This window comes from Leptosomus discolor, chromosome 1 (genome assembly GCF_034619465.1).
Source record: "Leptosomus discolor isolate bLepDis1 chromosome 1, bLepDis1.hap2, whole genome shotgun sequence".
In the NCBI taxonomy this organism is placed as follows: Eukaryota; Metazoa; Chordata; class Aves; order Leptosomiformes; family Leptosomidae; genus Leptosomus; species Leptosomus discolor.
This window is the reverse complement of record NC_141391.1, coordinates 91,603,706-91,626,303: the sequence shown is the minus strand read 5'-3', so window position 1 is coordinate 91,626,303 and position 22,598 is coordinate 91,603,706. Positions and strand designations below refer to the sequence as shown.

The 22,598-nt window shown below is 38.8% G+C and overlaps 1 protein-coding gene across 1 annotated transcript; it reads left to right on the top strand.

Moving 5' to 3' along the window:
* The first annotated feature begins 5,058 nt into the window (after nt 1–5,058).
* Nucleotides 5,059–20,113, top strand: TAB3 (TGF-beta activated kinase 1 (MAP3K7) binding protein 3). The gene is made up of 6 exons (XM_086469309.1): nt 5,059–5,187; nt 8,029–9,481; nt 12,578–12,738; nt 15,902–15,995; nt 16,576–16,659; nt 19,624–20,113. The coding sequence occupies exons 1-6, from the start codon at nt 5,086–5,088 to the stop codon at nt 19,770–19,772; spliced, it is 2,043 nt and encodes a 680-aa protein (XP_086325435.1). The 5' UTR covers nt 5,059–5,085; the 3' UTR covers nt 19,773–20,113.
* Nucleotides 20,114–22,598: the final 2,485 nt, after the last annotated feature.

The following is a 22,598-nucleotide window of genomic DNA, read 5'->3' as shown; positions in this document are numbered from 1 at the left end:
TAAATAAATTTAGAATAAAAGATTAAAAATGTCACTCGCATTCAGAACCCATGCTGTGCAGCCAGTTAGTCTAGCATGGCTTTGAAAACAGAATGGTATGTTTTAGTAAAGCTATTACAAATGAGTGTTAAGCTTCTATTATTGTTTGTCCATTTAAAGCATCGTATTTTTCTTTTGGACATGATCTCACTTATACCTTGCTATTTTTGGTGAAAGTAAAATTCTGTGCTGATCTATATTAATGGAATTTTAGAATTCTGTATCTTTTTCTGCTTCCTCAGTTCCTTGTCCTCACTCTTCACACTTCTCCCTCTATTCACTACCAGAGAAATAAGGAAAGTTCCTGTTCAGGAGGGCATTCAGACTGTTAGTGCTCTTCTGTTTGTCTCACAACAGGAATAAAGTTCTGAGTAGCACTGGTATCAGTTTTACTCAGAAGTTTCATGCCTAAATGCCAGTAGCAAATACAAACAGGACAAGTTGTTGGTTTTGGCAAATTATATTTAAACAGATAACAATTAGGAATTACCATCGTGAGTTTGGATTGTATAACTGTTTATTGGATTTGCTACTTCATATTTACTGCAAATGAGTTTAAAAGTCTCAAGTCAAAGTCGCATTTGCATGGTGGAGGTGTTATGTATGTTCATTTTTCTTTCAGCGTACTGATTTGTGTTAATGTTATGTTGTTCTTTCTGTTCTGAAGATTCTGTAAGGAAGAAGTTGATACTGTTTTACGGTTTTGCCCACCTACATTTCATGGTATCTTCATACTCCAGTTCCCGTAATGTTTAGACAGAATAGAGCATCCAGCTTTGCTAGCTTTACCTGAATCCGTTTCTACCTCTTGGCTAAAAGCCTGTCAGTCCAGTGCACGTGTTTGAAGGAATTGCCCTATGAGTGCTTAAATAAAAAAAATTCTACTGCATTTATGAATCTGAAGGCCAAAATTTTACTGCATTTATGAATCTGAAGGCCAAAATTTATCTTCAACACTTTGGTCAGACAGAGATGAACGAGGAGGAACAAACAGATTAATTTACAAATATTGGGTTGAATTCATATGAAGGCCATTCAATAAATCCACTTTTTATCTGTAGGCCTCAGCGTGCATTTGATTTGAAGTCAGGACAAGGAAATTTAAAATTACATTCGTGTAGTATTCAGAGGAAAAATTGAGGTTCTTCGCCTACTTGTACTTAAATACATCTGTATTTTCTTATCCATGTGATCCAAAGATTTAAATAATCTTTTAAGATGAAAGAATTTATGTAAAACGTTAGAAGCAGGATGCCATTCAGGTTTTGCTTTTATAAATGGATTTTTTTATTATTGTGTTTTCTCTTGTTGTTTTTTTTCCTCTTATCCTTCAAGGCCCAACACTTAGTATAAAACTCTTAACAGTTACCTTTAAATTGATGAGACCTGAGAAACTGTCTTCCAGGTAACTTGTTTTCTGGAAATTTACTCAGGAATTATTTTAGTTGCTGCTGCATACATTGTAATTGCATAAGTGCGCACTGGTACATAATTTATAAACTTCCAGATAGTATGTATTGACTAATTTATTTTTCAATTGGATCTCATTACTGATGATTCTTGTATCTTCATTTTAGGTGATTCGGTGCTTCGAAAATAACAGTAGTGAAATGGATTTCAAATGTATGTTTGAGCACAGCTGTGGGGACTCTCGAGACTATAGTAACTCTGCTTGTTTATTCATTCTTTCAGAAAAGAGACATCAGTTGACTGACAGAACTGTTGACTGTTTTCTTAACTTGCAAGATACACAAATGGCTTAAGGAAAGTAGATTAAATTTAAGATACTGTTTTCCTGTACATATAATTTAGGCATGTGAAAGGTGTGAAAAACTGATTAGTGTACTTGTTCAGGACTTGAGTCATGCTTTGCATAATCCCCAAGATTCACTAGTGGCTTCCAAGGTCACCTCTGTGTGTTAACACAGCGGGACTAATTCTGCAACAATATTCTTTGATTTTGCCATTAGGACTGCCGTGTATGTAGGAATGTTCATTTATTCCATCCTTGGGAAATACTTTTCAAGTAGATTTTGGGTGTCCTCAACTCATTTTTGAAAGTTACAGATGGAGTGGCTTGCTTTCATTGTGACTTTGGGTTGGTTTTTGATGTGTTCTGCCCTGTGAACATTCAGTAATAATAAGGCTGGTAGTGTAGTGCGCCTCAGCGTGTCCCTTAGCCTGTGCATGCTGGGAAGGAAAAAAGCTGTGAAGGATTGCTTTCCTAGTTTCTTTGTGGCTCAGCAGGAGTTCTTGTTGTCTAAGCATCTTAGCTCTGTAGTCTGTGCTGTAAGCTCTTGGCTCCCTGAACAACTTGCTTCTCCACCTGCCTGGTGCTGTGGAGCAACAAGGGAAGCAAGTATTGTAATCCAGCCAGTTTGTGCCCCCATAGGGTGGAAAAAGTGCAGCTGGTTCTAGACAGATGAAGCAGAATAGGCAGGACAAAATGCTGGACTCCTCGGTATGAATTAGTGAATACAAATTAATAGTGAATTTTGTGGTGTCAGCTGAAAAACATCATGTTTCCACAGTAGCATAGCCATGGAATCCAAGGAGTTCTGAATGATTGTGCATTAATGCTTCTCAAGACAATTATTTTGGGTTTCTTTTAGACTTTTCCAAACTGTCTGCGTAACTGTAAAGCCTAGAAGCTTCAGATCTTCAGAATGAGAAAGGAAATTTCTGTTATCTATTATTTGTGTTTAGAAGAGAAGGCTGTGATAAAATTCGTAGTTGACCAATACTTACCAATTCCTTCGAGTGTTACATCTCTACTCACCACACATATTCAGGAAGTGTTAGAAAAACATCAAAGAAATTAATTTAGATTATTGTAAAAGCATTGTAGAAAAACATTGTATGTATTGATGATGGATCTCAAGTCTGTTCACCCATGTTACGCTTGATTTTGCAGTTGAAGAGAGAAGTGATGCAAAAGCTTTTGCGCATGCAAATGAAATTTTTAATGTTATTATCTTCTATTTCAGATGTGCAGATGCTGTCATTGTTATTCCACAGGGAGGGGTTAACTACAGTTTATTCTGGTAGGATGCTCCTCCGTTACTGTGCATCATCCCCTGCCTCCTGGGAAAAGGAGGGCTGTCTAGAAACACATAGAGCTTGATTGCTGGCAGGTTTTCTTTGAGAATCCTTGTTGTGGTCTGCCTTTCAGAGTACGATATATGTTTGTCATTTACAAAAAATAAGTCTTATAAAAGATCCCCTACTGTGCGCATAGATAGAAAGTTTTAGCTGGTGCTTGTAGTCAGTGGAAAAACTTGTTTCCTTTTAAAATAAAGGGGTCTGCAGCATTACTGCAGTGGACGGAGCTGTATTGTGATTGTACAATGCGAGTTTATTGTAGTATTTCTTAAATCACAGCAGGATAATTCATATATCTCACTGTCTTTAAACTTATCTCATTTATCTTGAGGAGTGTGATGTGACAGAGGTAATAGTGGATAGTAGAAAATACCAGATGTGACAGAGAGCAACCCCTCCTGTAAGCATATGTGTTATTTAATGAATGCTGATGTCAGTTAAGAGCTGTCCACATACAAAGTAGCCAGACAGTGGAGTTCTAATTTTGTTGTAGTGTGATGTTGGTTGTTTTGCCCCTTTTCAGAGAAAGGAAGTACTATTTAGAAAGGTGAAATAAGAAACTTGTGATTATTAAATATTCAAAATAATACCAAAAAACCCCAAACCCCACCAAAGCTTTTTTGCCCTAATCCTGGCCTTTTATACTACTTTGAAGATATATGTTCTATTTTCTTGCCTATGAAAAGTAAGAGACTTTCTTAGGAAAGATACAGGAAGTTGTTGGAGGTTATTAGTGCATAAAGGTATGTGTGTGTGCTGATCTGTTGCACTGTGCTAGACTGCTATTAGAAGCTGAGCGAACCAGTGAAAAGCTGACTGGAATACCTGTACTGTGTGCCACCCACAATTGCACTGAAGTTGAGATGAGCATGGTTTAAACTGGGACTTTGAGTAGCTAATACATTGCTTGAACACCAACTCTGCTGGTATCTGACCTTCATTTCTGTTTTTGAACACGGCATTACATTCTCTGCAGTTACATTTCAACGGAGTAGTAATGTTGGAAAGGCTTTTGAAGCTTAGCAATAATAGATGTGTTACAGGGGCTATGTCATGAGCCACCTTCACACAAAGTCTTTGTGAATCTTTACCTAGACTTCAGCTACCTTTTGATTACTGCTGTGAACATGATCCACAAGTGAGAAGAGCATTTGTTGCCTCAGACTGTATATGCCTTCTAGTAGTCCTTGGGTATTGAAGTTCGGATACTTTTTTTTTTTTTGTCACTAATCATGTTAGTATGAGTATAATAGGTGCTTTACAAAAATCTTAAATAGATGCTTATCATAGTCCTAAAAAGGACTCTTTAAATTCTGTTTAACTTCTGGTGTGTTTCAAAAAATTGCATCCAACTTCTTGGATTTGTAGTGTGATGTAAAGAGGAAAGAGTTTAAGCCCTATTACTCGAGGGGTATTTTTCGTACTTGTGCTACTTAGTTTTCCAGCCTGTTATTTCTAACATGTTGTAAACAACGAAGACATGCATGCTTTGTGATAACTTCTGACTTCTCTACAAACCTTTCAGAATTTCACTGAGAGTGAATATGTAACAGTTCCGTTTTATGCAGGTCAGATTAGTTTTAAGTTGTGCCTACATGGTACAACAATGAGACTGTGTAAAGACCTGAACTAGCACGTTCCAGTGAAATGTCACATAGGCATACCTGTGATATGTTAGGTGTTTTAATATTAGGATGTGAGACATGATGATTCCCATTCTTGTGTTTAAGCCATTGTCTCTCTTGATATCTAGGTCTGAAAATGCAATAAGGTAATTCTTTTACACATGCAGCTGGGGAAGGAAGAAAAGTTGTTGTGATGGCTAAAAGATAATTGATTGTATTTTCTTCCTTACAGAAGATGCCAGAAGCCTCAGAAGACCATAATCATTGGAAGGCCTGTTGACTTCCAGTTTTTGGTAATCTGGAACATCATCAATCTGGCATGGCGCAGGGCAGTCAACAACTCGACGTGCAGGTACTCCATGATCTCCGACAACGTTTCCCTGAGATACCTGAAGGGGTAGTATCTCAGTGCATGCTTCAGGTATGGTAAAGAGTTTTTAAGAGTCTGTGTATTTTATTTTTGTAGTATGAAAATTATTTTTAGTAATAGACACGGAGCATAGATTTTCATTCTTCTGGTTTCGTTTTGAAAGGGTGAAAGACTCCACTACTTGCATTTTTGTCGTGTCTTTTATGTACAGAGGTTTTATCATTCTTCATTTGTTTGTGGGGTTTTTCTGCTGACTATTCTTTGTCTCCGAGACCTGTGACTGTATGTATACAGGGAATAAGGAGAGTGGCTAATGGGATGATTATTGATGATGGCTATGTAAATACATACATATACTGGAGGAGGTTGTAGCAAACAATGACTCATTCTTCCTGAATGAGGAGCTGATCTTAGCTAGAAATCTAAAGGTTTTCTGTCTTCATGACATCTTTTTGCAATGGCTGTGCAAAGGTTTATTTTTACTTCTCTGTTCCCAAGTCAGGCGACAGTTTTTTGTGGTTTTTTTTTTTTTTCCTTTTTCATTTTATTTTCCTTTCCATTTCTTCCTTCCACCTTCATCTAAAATCACAAATTGGAAGTGATAATAAGCTGTATTTGCATCCTACCTGTCCCTGGCAGAATAGTAGGTTTACTTAGTAACTGTGGATGTAATTTGTGCATTTTGTATCTTCTAAACCATATGAATACAAATTAATTGCTTTCAGAGAAATATAAAGCAGGGGAAACCCTGCACTGCAAAACTTTATTATCCTGACAGTCATCTCTTCTGTACTGTTAACTACGTGGTCCTTTTGGTGAACAATGTTTAAGTCATAGACATCTTTAAACTGATAAAATTAAAGAACCTCTAATGCTGCAGAAGCATATGGTGTTCTGGATAGCTGGTTAACGTTACATTGCAAATATCTGTCATTTTTTTAACTGTAGGATTTGTTTCTAAACCCACTTCATATTTGTTTTAAGATACATGAGCTGGTTTCCGTTCACCTCTTGCAATACACACTCTAGATTTAAACCAGTGTGATTTGGACATATCAAAAATTGAGGGTCCTTTGAAATGACAAATACATTCCATACCCTGAGAAAATCAGATTAGAGCCTGTCCTGTCTACGTTCTCTCCACCTCCACCCTGATGAGGTGACTTGAGGAAACTGAGGACTGCCTTTATGAAGTCCTATTTAGATGGCAAGTGGCTGATGGTATTGGTTAACTTTTTTGAGACTGCTGTCTTGGCACAGTGATGCTGCTGGTTATCACAAGGTCTGGTTCCCACATGTTCTGGTTTTAAATTTTTTTGTGATATGTCTGGATATTCCAATTGACCACTGGGGTCTAGAAGGGGAGCTTGGTTTGAAGGGGAAGTAGTCAGGGAGAAGTATCAATAGAGTGAGAGCCATGCATAATTAAGTGCTGGACTCTTCTGTCGTGTTCGATAATAAGTCTTCATCTGAGAAGATGCTGAACATGTGTGTTTGTCTGATAGTGAAGTCATATGAAATTTTGGGAAAGTCATCTTCACTTTAGTATTAAGACTGACTAGGTATCAGTCCTTTAGAAATGAAGTGCAACTGTAACTTTTCAACCAATGGATAGGCTGTTGAAAGCTGTTTTGCAAGGCCACATGAGTATTAACTATACAAACTTTATATAGCGATAGTGTTTAAAATAGAAGTGAAACTGTTATTATTGTATATTCCTTAGAATGGTAACCTTCGCACACTAAGGAAGGCGGGGGTGTATGCGTGTGTATGTAAATATGTACACCCTTGTTCTGGTAAGCAAGTGCTGTATGTCGCAGAAGGTACCAGTTGTGGATCACATGTAGCAAAGTTAGGGTGCTGAGGGCCAGATGTAGTTGTACCTAACTTAAAATGATTTTTTTTTTTTCTTTAACTACTGTTTAAATTAAAAACTGAACTACAGCTGATACAGGCTGTTGTGCGAGAAACTGGGGAGAAAAAAAAAAAATAAATCAACAATCTGGAATGCTTTCTAGTGATTTTACTCTTGGAAAAGCTATCATTTGTATCATTCTTTTAACAGGACTAGATTAAGCTAAAATAAGCGGAGAGGGGAAAGAGGGAAAGGGAATTCACCATTATGCTTCTTAATTGATTCATAATTTATTATCTGTATAGTTTCAGCTGTTGGCACCACAGAACAAATCAAACATTTACAGGAGTTACGGGGTTTCCTCGCTGATGTATGAATTTTTTTTTAAATTTTTTTTTTAATTATTTTTTTTTTTTTTAGCCTTGAGCCCAAAATTCTTAAAGGCAGTTGAAATTATGTCAGAATTGTGAAGTGCTTTATGGAGTTGCCAGGACTCTTTCAAGCAATGCTCATTCTGACTTCATTTTTAAGGCTCTAAATTCTGTTCTACGAAGAGAAGCTGGTTTAAAATGTTGGGTTTTTTCAACTTTCAGGTGAAGAGTAGTACTCAGGTAAACAGTAAAGTGAAGGTGAAAACAGTAAACACTCAGGTAAACATTAAAATGTCATCTTCATGTTTGGTTCGACTTTTCAGTTTGCCATTTTGATCTAGTTTGATTTGTGGCGTTAACTGTACATACCTATCCTTGCAGAAGGTGCCAAGAGTTCTAATGATTGCTTTCCCCAGCAACAGACTAGATTTTTTAATACGTAATACTGTAGCTAGTGTTACTGTAGCGTTTTGCTAAATGCAATGTGAGCTATATACTATTTTCATACTATGACTTAGTAGGTATTACCTTTATTTCAAAATTTGTCTGTGAAATGTTTTCCCTAGTTGTATTCCAGCTGGGCTTGATTGCAGCTTCAGTTGAATGCTGAGCAGCGGCTTTTTCTTTTGCTATTTGACGATAATAGGTGTTCATTCTTACTCCTAGAACAACAACAATCTAGATGCCTGTTGTCGAGCCCTCGCACAGGAGAGCAACAAATACTTATATATGGAGTACCATAGCCCTGATGACACCAGAATGAATAGAAATAGCCTTTTGCACATTAATCTGGGTATTCATCCTCATACCAGCTATCATGCGGGGGATGGAGCTCAACTTAATGGTGGTCGTACACTGGTACACAGTTCAAGCGATGGACATATTGATCCGCAACGCACAGCAGGTAAACAGCTGATATGCTTAGTTCAAGAACCACATTCTGCTCCCGCTGTTGTGGCAGCTTCTCCTAGTTACAATCCATTTTTCATGAATGACCAGAATAGAAATGCAGCTACTCCTCCTCCACAGCCACCTCCACAGCCATCTTCCATACAACCAGGAATGAACACGTCTGCTATGCAAGGCCCTCCTCCCACGTATATGCACATACCTCGGTACAGTACAAATCCCATTACTGTTACAGTATCACAAAACCTCCCCTCTGGACAGAGCGTACCCAGAGCTCTACAAATTCTTCCACAGATTCCAAGCAATCTTTATGGGACTCCTGGCTCTATTTATATAAGACAAACATCTCAAAGTTCTTCAGGACGACAGACTCCTCAGAATACACAGTGGCATTCATCGCCACAGGGCCCAGTTCCACATTATACTCCCCGTCCTCTACCTGTGTATCCACATCAACAGAACTACCAACCTTCTCAGTATTCTCCTAAACAACCCCAGATCCCTCAATCAGCTTTTCGATCACCACCGACTTCCCAGTGTCCCTCTCCCTTTGGCTCTCCTCAACACCAAGTTCAACCTCCTCAGTTGAGTCATCAGAGTTCACATGTTTTCATGCCTCCTAGTCCTTCAACTGTCCCACCCCATCCATATCAGCAAGCATCCCAGACTTTTCAAAAACAAGGCGGTCACTCTGTATCGTATCTTCCTCCTTTTGCTGGACCTAGTTTATCCAAAGGTTCCATGAATAAAATAGAAATTACAGTTGAGCCACCGCAAAGACCTGGGACTGCAATGAACAGAAGTCCTTCACCAATAAGTAATCAACCATCTCAACGAAACCAGCACCCGCTGTATACAGCCACTACTCCTCCTTCAAGCTCTCCATCAAGAGGTATGTCGGGTCAACCCAAACCTCCATTTAGTGTTAATCCGGTATATATTACCTACACTCAACCAACTGGACCTACAGGTGCACCAACACAGTCTCCTCGGGTAATGGTATCTCAGCCAAACCCAACCATTTTTAAAATCACAGTAGGTCGAGCACCGACTGAGAATCTTTTAAATTTAGTGGACCAAGAAGAGCGTTCTGCAGCACCAGAACCTATTCAGCCTATTTCTGTAATCCCAGGATCTGGAGGAGAAAAAGGAAGCCATAAGTATCAGAGAAGTTCTAGTTCTGGATCAGACGACTATGCTTACACTCAAGGTAAATGTTTCACCCTGCAAATTGTATTATTATAAAATACGTTTTCAGATTGATTCCGCTGTTTACTAAGTGAGAATTTTTGAACCTGTACAGGGAAGAACAGAAATTGCACCAAAAATCATATAATGACGGTTTGGTTTTTTGTTTTGTTTTGTTTTGTTTTGTTTTTAAATTTTGCCAAATTTCAGTCTAATACATAAAGAATTCTGGAGGTTCTTCAAAACTGCTATGATTTTGATGTTAGGGGAATTTCTTGAAGGAAAACACTGCAGCTAACAGAATAAGTGATTTGTTCATATACTGTGCGTCCGGTTTGTAAATTCTGCGTTGAAGAACTGTGTCATAAATTTACATGTGGATTTTATTAATTTTTGTATTTGTTCCATACACGGGTGCTTTATAAAACCTGAAGCACTAACTTTTCTGCAGGCAATTTGAATCCAGTTTATTTGGTTTAGATTGAAGACTGTTAAATGAAAGAGGAGAGAGAGGTAGGACTGTAGCTAAAATTACTTCGGGTATCAATACAAATCACATTTTTGTTTTGAAAGGTATTAAAATAATTATTATGAAAAATTTAATCAGAAGTCACTTCCTCCACTTAAAGTTTTCAAAGAGGAGGAAGAGATTGGCAGATAAATTTTAGGGTGTGTGTTCTGCTGCATAGGGATAGACCGTAGTTAGTCTTAATGTGACATATAAATGAAGAATTAAGTAATTTGGTTAAAAAAAAAAAAGAGATGTAACCTATGTAACCTTTAGCTGAAAACTGCTTTTTTCAGAGTAATCTGCTTTATAGATTTGAAACAATTAAGACTGAGCAAATTAATCAGTCTGCAAGCATTCAAACCAATCATTTGGAGTAATGACAGAATGATAATCAGCAGCAATTGTTTAAAGAATGTGCTTTGTTTCTGGATTTGTGTTTGGAAAAGAGAGTCTATTCTTCCACTGCTCCTTCTAGCCTTCCTTTCTCTTTAGAGAGCTGAAGTAATGGTTATAATGCCCTGTATGTCTCGATTTCTTATTTCTCTTTGTGTCTTTTAAACTATTCTAACTCATCAACAAAGAGCTGTTCTGTACCTGGTAGACCCAACTAGAAATATTATTTAGAGAATCTGTTTTTGACTTTGTATCTTTGACTAGATTTTTGTATTTGGAAAACAAACCAAGTAAAACTAGTGAGTATGTCCTTTTTGGGGCATCTGCTTTTGTGGCAATACCTGGCACAGCTGGGACTTTATTATAGCCCAAAGTTGGTATTGCTGCACTCTGAACTCTTGATAGAAATAAATTGTAGAAGAATAAACGTTGTATTTGTTACTACCACAGAGTCCTAAAGAAGAGTATATTTAACAGCTCACAGGGAACAAGTTTGTTTATTTTTATTTTTTTTTTATGAAAATATGAACCATTGTGAGAAGTGTTACCGAAAATCCATTCTGGTATCTGTACTTCTACTGTTTCTTTGTAGTGTGAGTCACGTTTGATGAGTTGTACTAGAGTACAATGTGAAGCTATGTCATGCAGTCATATCAGATGTTAAGTTGGAGGAGTCACACAAAGACAAGGTTTGATAGTAATAGTACAGCTTGGTAGCTGTACTTTTTTTTTTTTTTTTTTTAATTTTATGATCTTCTAAGCTCTACTTGAATGATGTATGCTACTTCAAAAAGTAAAGAACAGTTTCGTTCAGTAATACTGGTGCCTGTATTATGAAAACATCTGATGTTATTCTTGGATAGGATTTTCAGTGTTTATTCTTTGGCCATGAATTGGTGGAACCATACAAAAACCAAAGTATAGTGCTACATTTTTGCACAGAATACTGACATTTGATAAAAAACACTGTCATTTTTATTCTTCTGACTGGGTTTTTTTCCCTCCCCGAGTAAGCTGTGTCATACTGTTGCTTATTTTTCTGACCTTTTTTTTTTTTTTTTTTTAGCTTGAGATATTACATGGTTTTTCTTTGCCTGTGTTGGATAGGGGTGAAGAAAAGGGCAGGTGCTGGCTGGTGCTTTGTATGAAGTAGCATTTTGCAGATTCTGCATCTTCATATGTTTGGACAGTTTGCTGGAACATTGTTGTATGACCAGTGTGCTTGTCTGAATACCCACAGCAAATTTTTCTTCTTTTTCTCTGTCCTGGTAGACTTTAATCAGGTAAAACCAGCCAGATCAGAAAGTGCACTAACTAATGTCACACTAATTAACTTGACCAGTTTTGCATCATGATGAACTACTGAGAAACGCTCTTCCTGCAGAAACTGAATATTATTTTCTAGCTAGTCAAAAATTCTTTCTTTGCCTGCTCTGGGAGCCAAACATCAGCTTGTGACCGAGAGTCACAAATTTCAGTACCATGACAAGAAATATGAGAGAATGATTAACGCCCGAGAGAGGTTAGAGGACAGCGAATCAGCTGTATTGTAGAATTAAAGACTCTGAAGCACCTGAGCTGCCCCCACTTTTTATTTTCTGGATTCTCTGGTCTGTCTTATTGAAATTCTAGGGTTTGCCTTTGAGCACTAGGAACTTACAGTATTGAGAATTACAGTACTCTCTGAAAACCTAAGACTACTTAAAATTATTATGGCATAATCTATAATAGCAGTGAAAAAAACCAATTCAGGACTGACATTTGCCTACTGTCTCCAGGCTAGTGTGTCAGCTGCTCTTGAGCAGCACATATGAAGTGCGTGTTACCTTCTGATCTTACCTCTGGTATTTATGCTTTTTTGTCAGTGCAGTATTAATATAACTAGCTTGCTGTTTCATCCTGAGAAGCTGTCTCCTTATGCAGGTGCCTTTGTATTTTTGAGACGAGAAAGACCAAATGCAAAAAAAGAAGCTTTGACCAAAATGGTAATATCACCTTCAAGTTACTGTCTAAAATGTGGTTTTATTCTGGAAGAACTTTGTTCTAAATTGTAGTTCATTTGGCATGAAAGCATCTTCACACTGATATTTGGCTGCATGTTTATGATCACTTTTTTTTCCAGAAAGGTCACTCATGAATCTTACGCATAAGTTAAGTATTCAGTTTTGCAGGTTTTTGTGTGTTAGTAACTATTTCTTCCATATAAAACATTAGCCTTGCTGTTACATCAACGAGCAAGGATGGAGAGACTGGCAAAGGAACTGAAGCTTGAGAAAGAAGAGCTTGAACGCCTGAAATCTGAAGTCAATGGTATGGAGCATGATCTAATGCAGAGGCGGCTTCGAAGAGTTAGCTGTACAACTGCAATTCCAACAGTAAGCAATTTGTTAGTATTTTAATTCAAGATACAAAATCATTTTTTTATGTGTTCATGAACTAAAGTATTATACAAAAAATATAACGTATAATATCTTCAGTCTTTGGAGATGATTATTTTCTAAGTTCTTGGCTTGTCATAAGCCAGTTCTTACAATTTAAGAAATAGATACATGTCCAGCCTAGTGCTCACAACAAAATTTCTGAAACTTGTATACATGTGCTTTTCTGGACCACAGAACTGAATAGATAGATACTTTCTGTAAAAGTATATGTCTAAGTCTATGTAAAAAGCCTAAACCATACACAGCATGGTGTTCATGCAGCAAGGCACTTTTTTTTTTTTTTTTTTTTTGAGATACTTTGTAATATTAAGGTACTTTGTTTGAGTAGTTGCATCTCATAGACAATCTGTTTCCCATTTGGTATGTGCAGGATGTGCCAAGTAACATTTCAGTGGCAGTGTTGGTTGAAATATTTGGCACCTCTCTCTCCTCTTTTCCTTGTCGATTCTTCCTGTCTCCGTGACTTCCACCTGCAAGTGACTCTAGCCCAAACATCTGTATGGGTTCATTTGACTGAAAAATAACTTCCACTTTGTGCAGTTCTTAGTCAAGTCAGTTCAGACTTACTGTCTGTGTTGACATAAACAATGCACACAGATGTAGGCTGGAAGGCATAGTGTAGGGGCTGTTAGCTTCTCAACTAGTATGGCTGATGCATGTCTCACCTGTTTGAGGGCAGCATTTGGGAGGAATATAGAGGCACTGTCCAAGTGTGCAAGGATGAGGTTAGGAAACCCAAAGCCCAACTGGAGTTTAATCTGGCACAGGGTGTCAAAGACTAAAAGAAGGGCTTCTTACGTAGGTGACAAAGTATGTAGGTGACAGAAGGAAGACTAGTGAAAATGTGGGCCTCCGTCTTCACAGGCCTTCAGGAATCCTGAGTCCTGGAGACCCTGGGAGGAGTCTGGAGCAAGGAAGGTGTACCCTTGATGGAACAGGATCAGGTCAGGGAATACCTAAGCAAACTGAACATACATGAGTTCATGGTCCTGGATGGGATGTGCCCAGAAGTGCTGAGGGAGCTGGCAAATGTCATTGAGGCCACTCTAGGTAATATTTGATTGATTATGGTGTTTGGGAGAAGTGCCTGAAGACTAGAGGAGAGCAAATGTCACTCCTATCCTCAAGAAAGTGGACTCAGGGAACTACAGGCTGGTCAGCCTCACCTTGATTCCTGGGAAGGTGATGGAGCAGCTAATCTTGGAGACCACTTCCAGGCACATGAAGGACAAGAAAGTGATCAGCAGTAGTCAGCATGGATTCGGTAGGGGGAACTCAAGCTCGACCAATTTGATAAACTTCTAGGATAAAAAGACAATCCTGGTAGACGAGAGGAGAGCAGTGGTTATTGTCTGTCTAGACTTCAGTAGGGCTTTCAACATTGTCTCCTGTAAGGTCTTCGTAGAGAAGCTGATGAAGTATGGGCTGGATGAGCAGACAGTGAGGTGGGCTGAAAACTGGCTGAACAGCCAGGCCAAGGGTGTGGTAATCAGTGGCACAAAGTCTGGTTGGAGGCCAGTAACTAGCAGTGTACTTCATGGGTCAATACTGGGTCTGATCCTGTTTAAAATTTTCCTTAATGATCTGGATAATGGAGCAGAGCGTACCCTCAGCAAGTTTGCTGATGACACAAAACTGGGAGAGTCATGCTGCCATTCAGAGGGACCTCAACAAGCTGGAGAAATGAGCTGGCAGCAACCTCATGCCTTTCAGCAAGGAGAAGTACGAAGTCCTGCCCTTGGGGAGGAGCAATCCCATGCACCAGTATAGGCTGGGTGCTGACCAGCTGGAAGGCAATTTTGTAGAGAAGGTCTTGGTGGAAACCAAGCTGAAAATGGGCCAGCAATGTGGCAAAGGTGGCTAATGATATCCTGGGCTGCATTAGGAGTGTTGCCAGCAAGGGGAAAGAGGTTACCCTTCCCCTTTATTCATCACTGGTGAAGCCACATTTTTGGAGTATGGTGTCCGGGAGTGGGCTCCCCAGTATGTCAGAGAGATGTGGTCATACTGGAGAGTCCAGTGAAGGGCCACAAAGATGATTAAGCATCTCTCTAGTGAGGACAGGCAGAGAGATCTGGGACTATTCAGCCTGGAGAAGAGAAGGCTCGAGGGAATCTTACCGATGTATATAAAGACCTGAAAGGAGGGTGCAAAGAGGATGGAGCCAGGCTCTTTCCACTGGGGACCAGTGACAAGACAAGGGGCAATGGGCACAAACTGAAACACAGGAGGGTCCCTCTGAACATCAGGAAACACTTTTTTACTGTGTGCTTGACTGAGCCCTGTAACAGGTTGCCCAAGGAGGTTGTGGAATGTCTGTCTTTGGAGATACTAAAAAGCCATCTGCCATTTGGGCCAAGGGCTTGGACCAGATGACCTCCAGGTCCCTTCCAACCTCAAACTTTCTGTGATTTTGTGACTCTGCAGTGCTGGAATGCATCCTAGGATAAGCTAGTTATTCCTATGTATGTGTTAATAATCAGTGCTGCTAGCATTAAGAACGCTTTGTATTCCAGTAACTTGGGGTTTCTTAATGATATGCAAATATATGGACTTAACTAATTATTCTGTTAAGAATAATTACTGTCTTGCAGCATTGAACAATTTAAACATACTGGGCTAGAAGGTTTGGCATATTGGAGCTCCTTGGGGTGATGCAAATAAATAAACTTCTGACCTTATTCAGTTATAATCACGTAATGACTAATGTGAGCTGCAGCTCGTGTTCTGTTTCCTGATCATCTTGGTGCAAAGTCATGTAGCAAGTTACCAATTTATACAGAATTTTATAAGGTGTATGGTTTTATAAACTTGAGCTTAGCTATGTCTTCTTACTAATGAATTTTAATATTAAGTAACTTGTTCATTTTTGTTGGTTTTGTTCGTTTTCCTCCTCAAATGCCGATAGAAGAATGTTTTTTGAGGGAATAAATTGGGTGGGGGAAGGGACAGACAGTGGAATCTTGGCTATTTTTTCAGTGCTTTCTCTATACTCAGTTTCTAATAAAGCTGTTAACAAAGACAAAGCAATGTTATTTCTATGTCAGATAAGATGCTGACTTTCCCACAATTACTGTTTTGGGTTGTTTGTTTCTAGCCTGAGGAAATGACCAGATTGAGAAGCCTCAACAGACAGCTCCAGATAAATGTTGACTGTACGCTGAAAGAAGTTGATCTCCTTCAATCTAGAGGTATGAAATTCATAGTTTTTTAAAAATAGAATTTAGATATGAGTGGGAGTGTTGATCTGCTTTGAGGGCAGGAAGGCTCTGCAGGGGGATCTGGACAGGCTGATCAATGGGCTGAGGCCAATTGAATGAAGTTGAACAGGGCGAAGTGCTGGGTCCTGCCCTTGGGTCAACCCCATGCAGTGCTACAGGCTTGGGGAGGAGTGGCTGGAAAGCTGCCCAGTGGAAAAGGACCTGGGGGTCGTGGTCAACAGCCGGCTGAACATGAGCTGGTAGTGTGGCCAGCAGGAGCAGGGAAGTGATCGTCCCCCTGTACTCGGCACTGGTGAGGCCGCACCTCGAATACTGTGTGCGGTTTTGGGCCCCTCACTACAAGACAGACACCGAGGTGCTGGAGCGTGGCCGAAGGAGAGCAGTGAAGCTGGTGGGGGGTCTGGAGAACAGGTCTTATGAGGAGTGGCTGAGGGAGCTGGGGCTGTTTAGCCTGGAGAAGAGGAGGCTGAAGCCTCTAAATGTTCATATCGCTGGCATAGGCATGTAAATAACCTTTGAGTTACGCTTTCTTGCTTTTCTTTTTTAACAGGGAACTTTGATCCAAAAGCCACATGTAACTTCTATGATAACATAGAGCCTGGTCCTGTTGTGCCACCAAAGCCATATAAAAAGGGTAGGTCAACAAACAAGCATCAAGTTACCTAATATGCATTGAGAAAGCTTCTTTTTTTTTTTTTTTTTTTCCTCCTTTTTAAAAAAAAACCCAACCCTTGTGATGACAGGAAGCAATTCTAATTATTATAACTTTTCTCTATATAAACCAAACCAGAACATGTTTATGTAAATGCAGTAATCCTGGCTACAACTTGTTTTCCTCAGTCAGGTTGTTGCAAATTAATGTTCTGTTAATATCTTGTTTGTAAATACTGTTATTCACTATTAGAAAAAGAATTGAAAGTGTACAGACTTTTGCGTGTTAACTTGAGCTTCCTAATTATTGTTTTTTAAAACACTTCTATGTTAAAAGGTGTACGTCAGGTTTGTTTAGCAGTCTTCTGATAGGTGCTGTTAGGATTTTGTAGTTTAGTTGGACCGTTTATGCAAATTTAATTGGTCACACCAGCTTTTTAAAATTTGCATTTATATTTTTAATTATATTTTAACTTGACTGATCACACTTTACCTACTTTAGTGCAGAGTATGTATTTCACAGTAGCTCTGAAGTTTTAGCACAGTAAGAGCTTCAGGCATTTTGAGGACCAAAACAGAACACATTTCCTCTCATTGGTCTAAAGAGTTAACAGTGTCCCACTCGTACAAGTTCATTACTGGTTTCTAAAATTTTCTGTGCTAATTGTATGGTAACTAGGATTTATATCCAGCTTAGGACAACTAAGTTTTCTGTGAGCGCAGGAGCTACGTGTTCAGTCTCACTCCTTCTCCAGGGGAGATCAGTCAGTACATCCCAGAGCGATCAGCTCATCCCGAGCAGCAGACACCTAGTGGCCGTGTAGCTCAGTGCCTCGCTGAACTCCACTACGTTCAGTGGTGGGTTTGGAGCAGGATCCTAGCTTTTGTCTCAGGTATTTTTGGACGTTTTTTTTTTTTTCTTCCTGAAATACTTTAAAAGAGTTGCTTCAAATGTTAGTGGAAATTTTTAAACACTTGGTATCTTTCTGCTGAAATAGCCAGTCTGGGATCCTGCGATCTGCCACTGAGACAACAGTGGGCTTTTCTCTGGAAGTGTTGGGTGTGATGGGATTTATAATATTGTGTCTCTTCTTACTGTAACTAGCACGTGCTAAAATTGTTAGTGGAAAATAAGTCACTGTTCTGAATCAGTAATTATATACTCTGCTTGAAAATCCAAATGTTGTAAGTTCTAGTTGCTGATAAGCACTTCACAAAGGTTTTTGCAGTTGAATTTTGAGTTCCTATAAAGAAATTTTCCCCTCTCTTTTGGAGCAAGTATTTTACCCTTCAATATAATAAAATGTTTAGTATGTGGAAATTTGAAAGGGACAGAAGGCCCAGAACTACTGCTCATAGTTCAAAAAAAACCCAATACTGGGGCTGAGTTCCCTGCATAGGTGGTAGTGTCCAGGAGAGACAGCAGCAGCAGGTGAGCAGTGGCATGAAGGCAGCTGCCTAATTTCATGTTAAATTGGAGTGATCATGTGGTTGATTTAAGGCACTGCTACTTTGTGGTGCTTGAAGAGATTCTCTCAATTACATTAGCCTATTCAATTTATTATTTCAAAGCAAAATAGCATGCAAAACTTGCATGAAATAAGTTATTTTATTCGGCAAGTGGAAAGATAGCGTCTTGTAAGGATTTGTACAATTTACAACCAGCTTCCCGGTTTTGCCTGTCAGCTTATGAGAGGTCAGTTGTAGGGCTGGTGTACAGTATTCTGAGCTTGGCTTTTAACATGGAGTCATCAAAATATTTTTTTTTTCCTTACAAAAAAAATTCCATTTCCTTAATATTCAGCTGCTGAAGGCGTGGGCAGACAAGGGTCTGCTCTGTGCTGCCGTCTGGCTAGTCAACATGCATGTAGTCGAGTGCCCACACTGCTTGCCTGCTTAGGAGGAATTTGTTGAGGCCAAGCGCTGTTCACGTGACTATGCAACTTCTGAACTGGAGAGGGTTTACATCTAAGCAAGGAGGTTGCTTTTATTTTCTTTAAGTATGTCTCTGAAGACAAACCACCTGGCACATTTATTAGCAGATGATAGCAGTGTGTGCACTTTGAATTACAAATTGCAGTCCATTTTTAGAACATAAGTTCTCTTTTAATCTTGTTTAGCAGGGGAGTATCTTAGCCTTACCTTCTAGGTATGTGTGCTAATGTTGTTTCGAATGTTAACATTTTGTAAAATGTTGTGTTTCCACATCCTGGAAGTATTTCTCGCTTTTAGTAGATAACCTGAGTCTTCATGTGGTGGTAGGAGACTTCGGAAAACTGAGTCTTTCCGTGGGTTAATACCTAATGCGTGATTTGCATTCATACTGATTTTATGAACGAAAATAGACTTTTAAGTGCTGCTTCACATACACACATACCTGCTGCAACGCCATGAGGAAGAAAAACAATCATCATCTTTTGAAGCAGGCCTACCATTTTATTTGTAGATTGTATTTTCTTCAGCCTCGATAAATGCTAGAAAAAAATGTAGAAGATATATCATCTGTCAGACTGTTTGAAGGAACTAAGTTAGAAGTAGTCTTTCACTTCAGGTAAAGTAGGGTCGTTGGAATTTAGAATTTGGTAATAGGTGCTGTACATAAACCTGTGAAGTCGTTCCTTAACAGGATTGGGTTGCAGTGCCAGTAACAAACTGTTCAGTATGTTTTAAGCTAATAAACCTTTAGTACTGGCAGTGACCTAACAGTGTATTTTTAATGTGGTATGGTTAAATGATGCTCTACAGAAGTTAAATACTTAAATATTCAGATTTCACAAACTGAATTAGAAGTGCTTTAGCAAAAGACATCTAATGTTATCTAAGTGGAAAGGTTTCGGTGTTCATTTTAAGATAGTGTTTAATGAGGTGATAAACGAGTAGTATGATCTTGCCTGTCATCCTTCTTTTCCAAATTTAGAAAAAAATGTTTTCCTTTGGCTTTTTTTAGAGCATCAAACCAGCTCCAAACAGACTCCACGGACTCAGCCAAGAGATGAAGACTTTGAAGGGGCTCCATGGAATTGTGATAGCTGCACCTTTCTAAATCACCCAGCACTAAATCGCTGTGAGCAGTGTGAAATGCCACGATACACCTGAAAATCAGAAAGGGGCTGCAATTGGGTTGAAAACAGGATCTCGAGCCGACAGCTGTAGGAGAAGGAAACATGGGGAACCTTTCAGTCCATCTGCCCGGCCTTTGCTAGTCAACAATCTTCATATTGCAAGGGGTGGGAGTAATGCGTTAAGATGTTTCTGCTTGTGCTACACTAAAAAGAAATAAATTAAGGGTGAAATTCTTCCTTATCCCATTGCAGTGAGCAAAGCAGTAAATGAAACCTGAAAATGTAAAAGGATTAATTTTGCGAAGAATGTATACAGGAAAGCAAATAACTACTGGTGTTTAGTCCTGTGGTTATAGTTACTGCTTAATAGCTGTAAAAAAAAAAAAAAAAAAAAAAAAAAAAGGAAAAAGAAAACAAAAAAAACACAACTGTTTTTTTTTTTTTTTTTTTAAAAAAAAAAAAATATCATAGGACACTTAGTAATGGTGTGAAATGTTACACTTAACCAGACAAACTGAAGAGCCAGAGCTGACTTAACCTGGCCACAGCTAGCTGGAAAACAAAGGCTCCCTGTGCTTCTAGATTGTAAGCTACTGAAAAAGAAGGCAGGTAAATGCAACAGTAAATTTTGCAATGTATAAAAAACAAGGAGAAGGGTATTTGTAATTGCTGCTTTTTTTCAGGGTAACTTATGTCTACAAAAAATTGCTGTTTGAAATAGTAACCTAAGGTGACTAAATGAGATGCTGTATGAGTGTTACAGAGAGTTTAATCGGAGGTAATTTTTTACAATCCCTTTCGCTTGTACAGTGCTCACCTGGCTGTGTCAACACTGGTAATAAACTAAGAATGAATTCTGCCGTATTACGGATGAAAATACTACTGCATGCTTTCATTAGGCCGTCGTGTTTCAAAGCTAAAAGTATGCTTTTATATACAACAATCTTCTAAGCCTGTGCTCTGTAGCAGCACAGTGACATATGCCAAACACAGACCACTCCAAATTCAGTTTGGAAGATTCAAGCTCAGCCATGATTGTGTATGAGAGGAGTTTGTACCCAGTTCCTTAGGCCTTTTCAGCTTCCAATTTGTGAAGAATTCATGATGTTTACAGCACAGAAGGTACTTTGTGCCCCAGTTCAAAGTTAGCTGAAAAGTAATTAATCAATTAGCTCTTCAGTAAAGGTTTATTTGCACATTGTTAATAAACCAGCCTGTGTAAAATAGCAGATGCCAGATCCTGAAGAATTACACACTGCATTCTTTTTGTTTTGGTCAGGAAATACTTTTGGTAGGTTGAAGAACACAAGACTTGCAACTGCAAATCATACTGGTACTTTCATGCATATGATATACTGTATTATAAAGGTGATGTTCAATTTGAATGCTTCAGGTGGCTGTAATAAAGCACTCAATACTTGTGAAATTGAACCTGGGTTTGGGCAGCTGAATGATTATGTTAACGCAACTGTGCGACTGGGTAGGATGTTCCTGTGTACTGGTCAGAAGCTGGTACAGTGCATTTGAGATTTCACGGTATACTTTTGTCAAGATTCAGAGACGCAACCGAGCACGTCAGCTGAGTTCTGGTAATTTGCTTTGCAACTGTGAGGCAAAATGTGCCAGCTAAGCCTTACCAGAGGAGAGTTAAACTACTTCGTTTTAGGTTGTTCTTAGCTCATGGCAGCCGCGTCCATATGGTCAATTACCGCGATTCACTTGATGTGTGATAATGTGTTAAGCTGTGGTAGAACAATCATGTGTCTGAATCCTTATTTAAAATCAAACAGCATTTGTAAGGGGTGGGTGGAGGAAAACTCATCTTGACTGCATTACTCAATCTGGTGTCTTCTCTCCCGGCAGTTTATAAAGAGAATGGTAAAAACCAAGCTGTGATCTTAGATGAGGAACCGATATTTTATCTGGCATTTTTCAATATGTTCTTGCACTAAATAAATCTTCAGCATAATTTTAAATAAGCTAAGAGATCTCCAGTAATCAGTGTGCACCGCTGATGAGCAGAACAAAGTCAAAGGCATCGGAGCTAGTTCCCCTTCCCCATGATTTATATTACTATGTGGGGAGTTCGTCACATGTGGAAAGGTGTAAAAAATTTCTGTCAAATGAAGTTAGGAGGCAGATATTAATTTTGTTCATGGAAGTGGATGGTCTGACAAAACCGAGATAACTAGAAAACAGATGAACAGAAGCATTATAACCCAGGATAAGCAGTGCCATTGCTATTATCAGCTGTATAATGAATTACTCAAAACAATACCAGTAACTTCATGACTTTTCTATTGTGATGCCTTTGCCTTTGTATTATTTCAATTTTCTGTTCATTTGTTCTTCTGTGGAAGTTCTAGAAGCATTTATTTTTGCTGGAATTGCAAAATGATAGCAACTGAAATGATAGTCAGCAAATGAGAGTAGGTGCATCGATACAGTTGTGCCATTTTCAGTCAGAATAGATGCTACTTTTGAAGGGGGAGGGGGATGCAATCCAGTAACTCCCTGAGCTGTAATAACCGTAAATGGAGATTTGCTGACCTTAGCCGTAGCTTCAACAGAGGACGAGAAGGAAGGCTGCCATGACAGCAAGATGCTTCTTGGAAGACAGAGTGAGTGCCATCAAATTGCAAATGAATTCCTTCGTACCAATAATTTTACTTCAGTTTTTCATTTACTCTCGTTTGTTGCTTGTGCAAAACCCCCTTCTGTTGTATTCTTTTACCTGTAAATGCCCGTCCGTACTCAGCCATTCATAGTCAAGACTTTACATGGTGCTTGAATATTTCTAGTTTGTTAGAATGTAAATTGTATTTTGAATATTGGAAAATCCATTTTCCTTCTGAAAGCA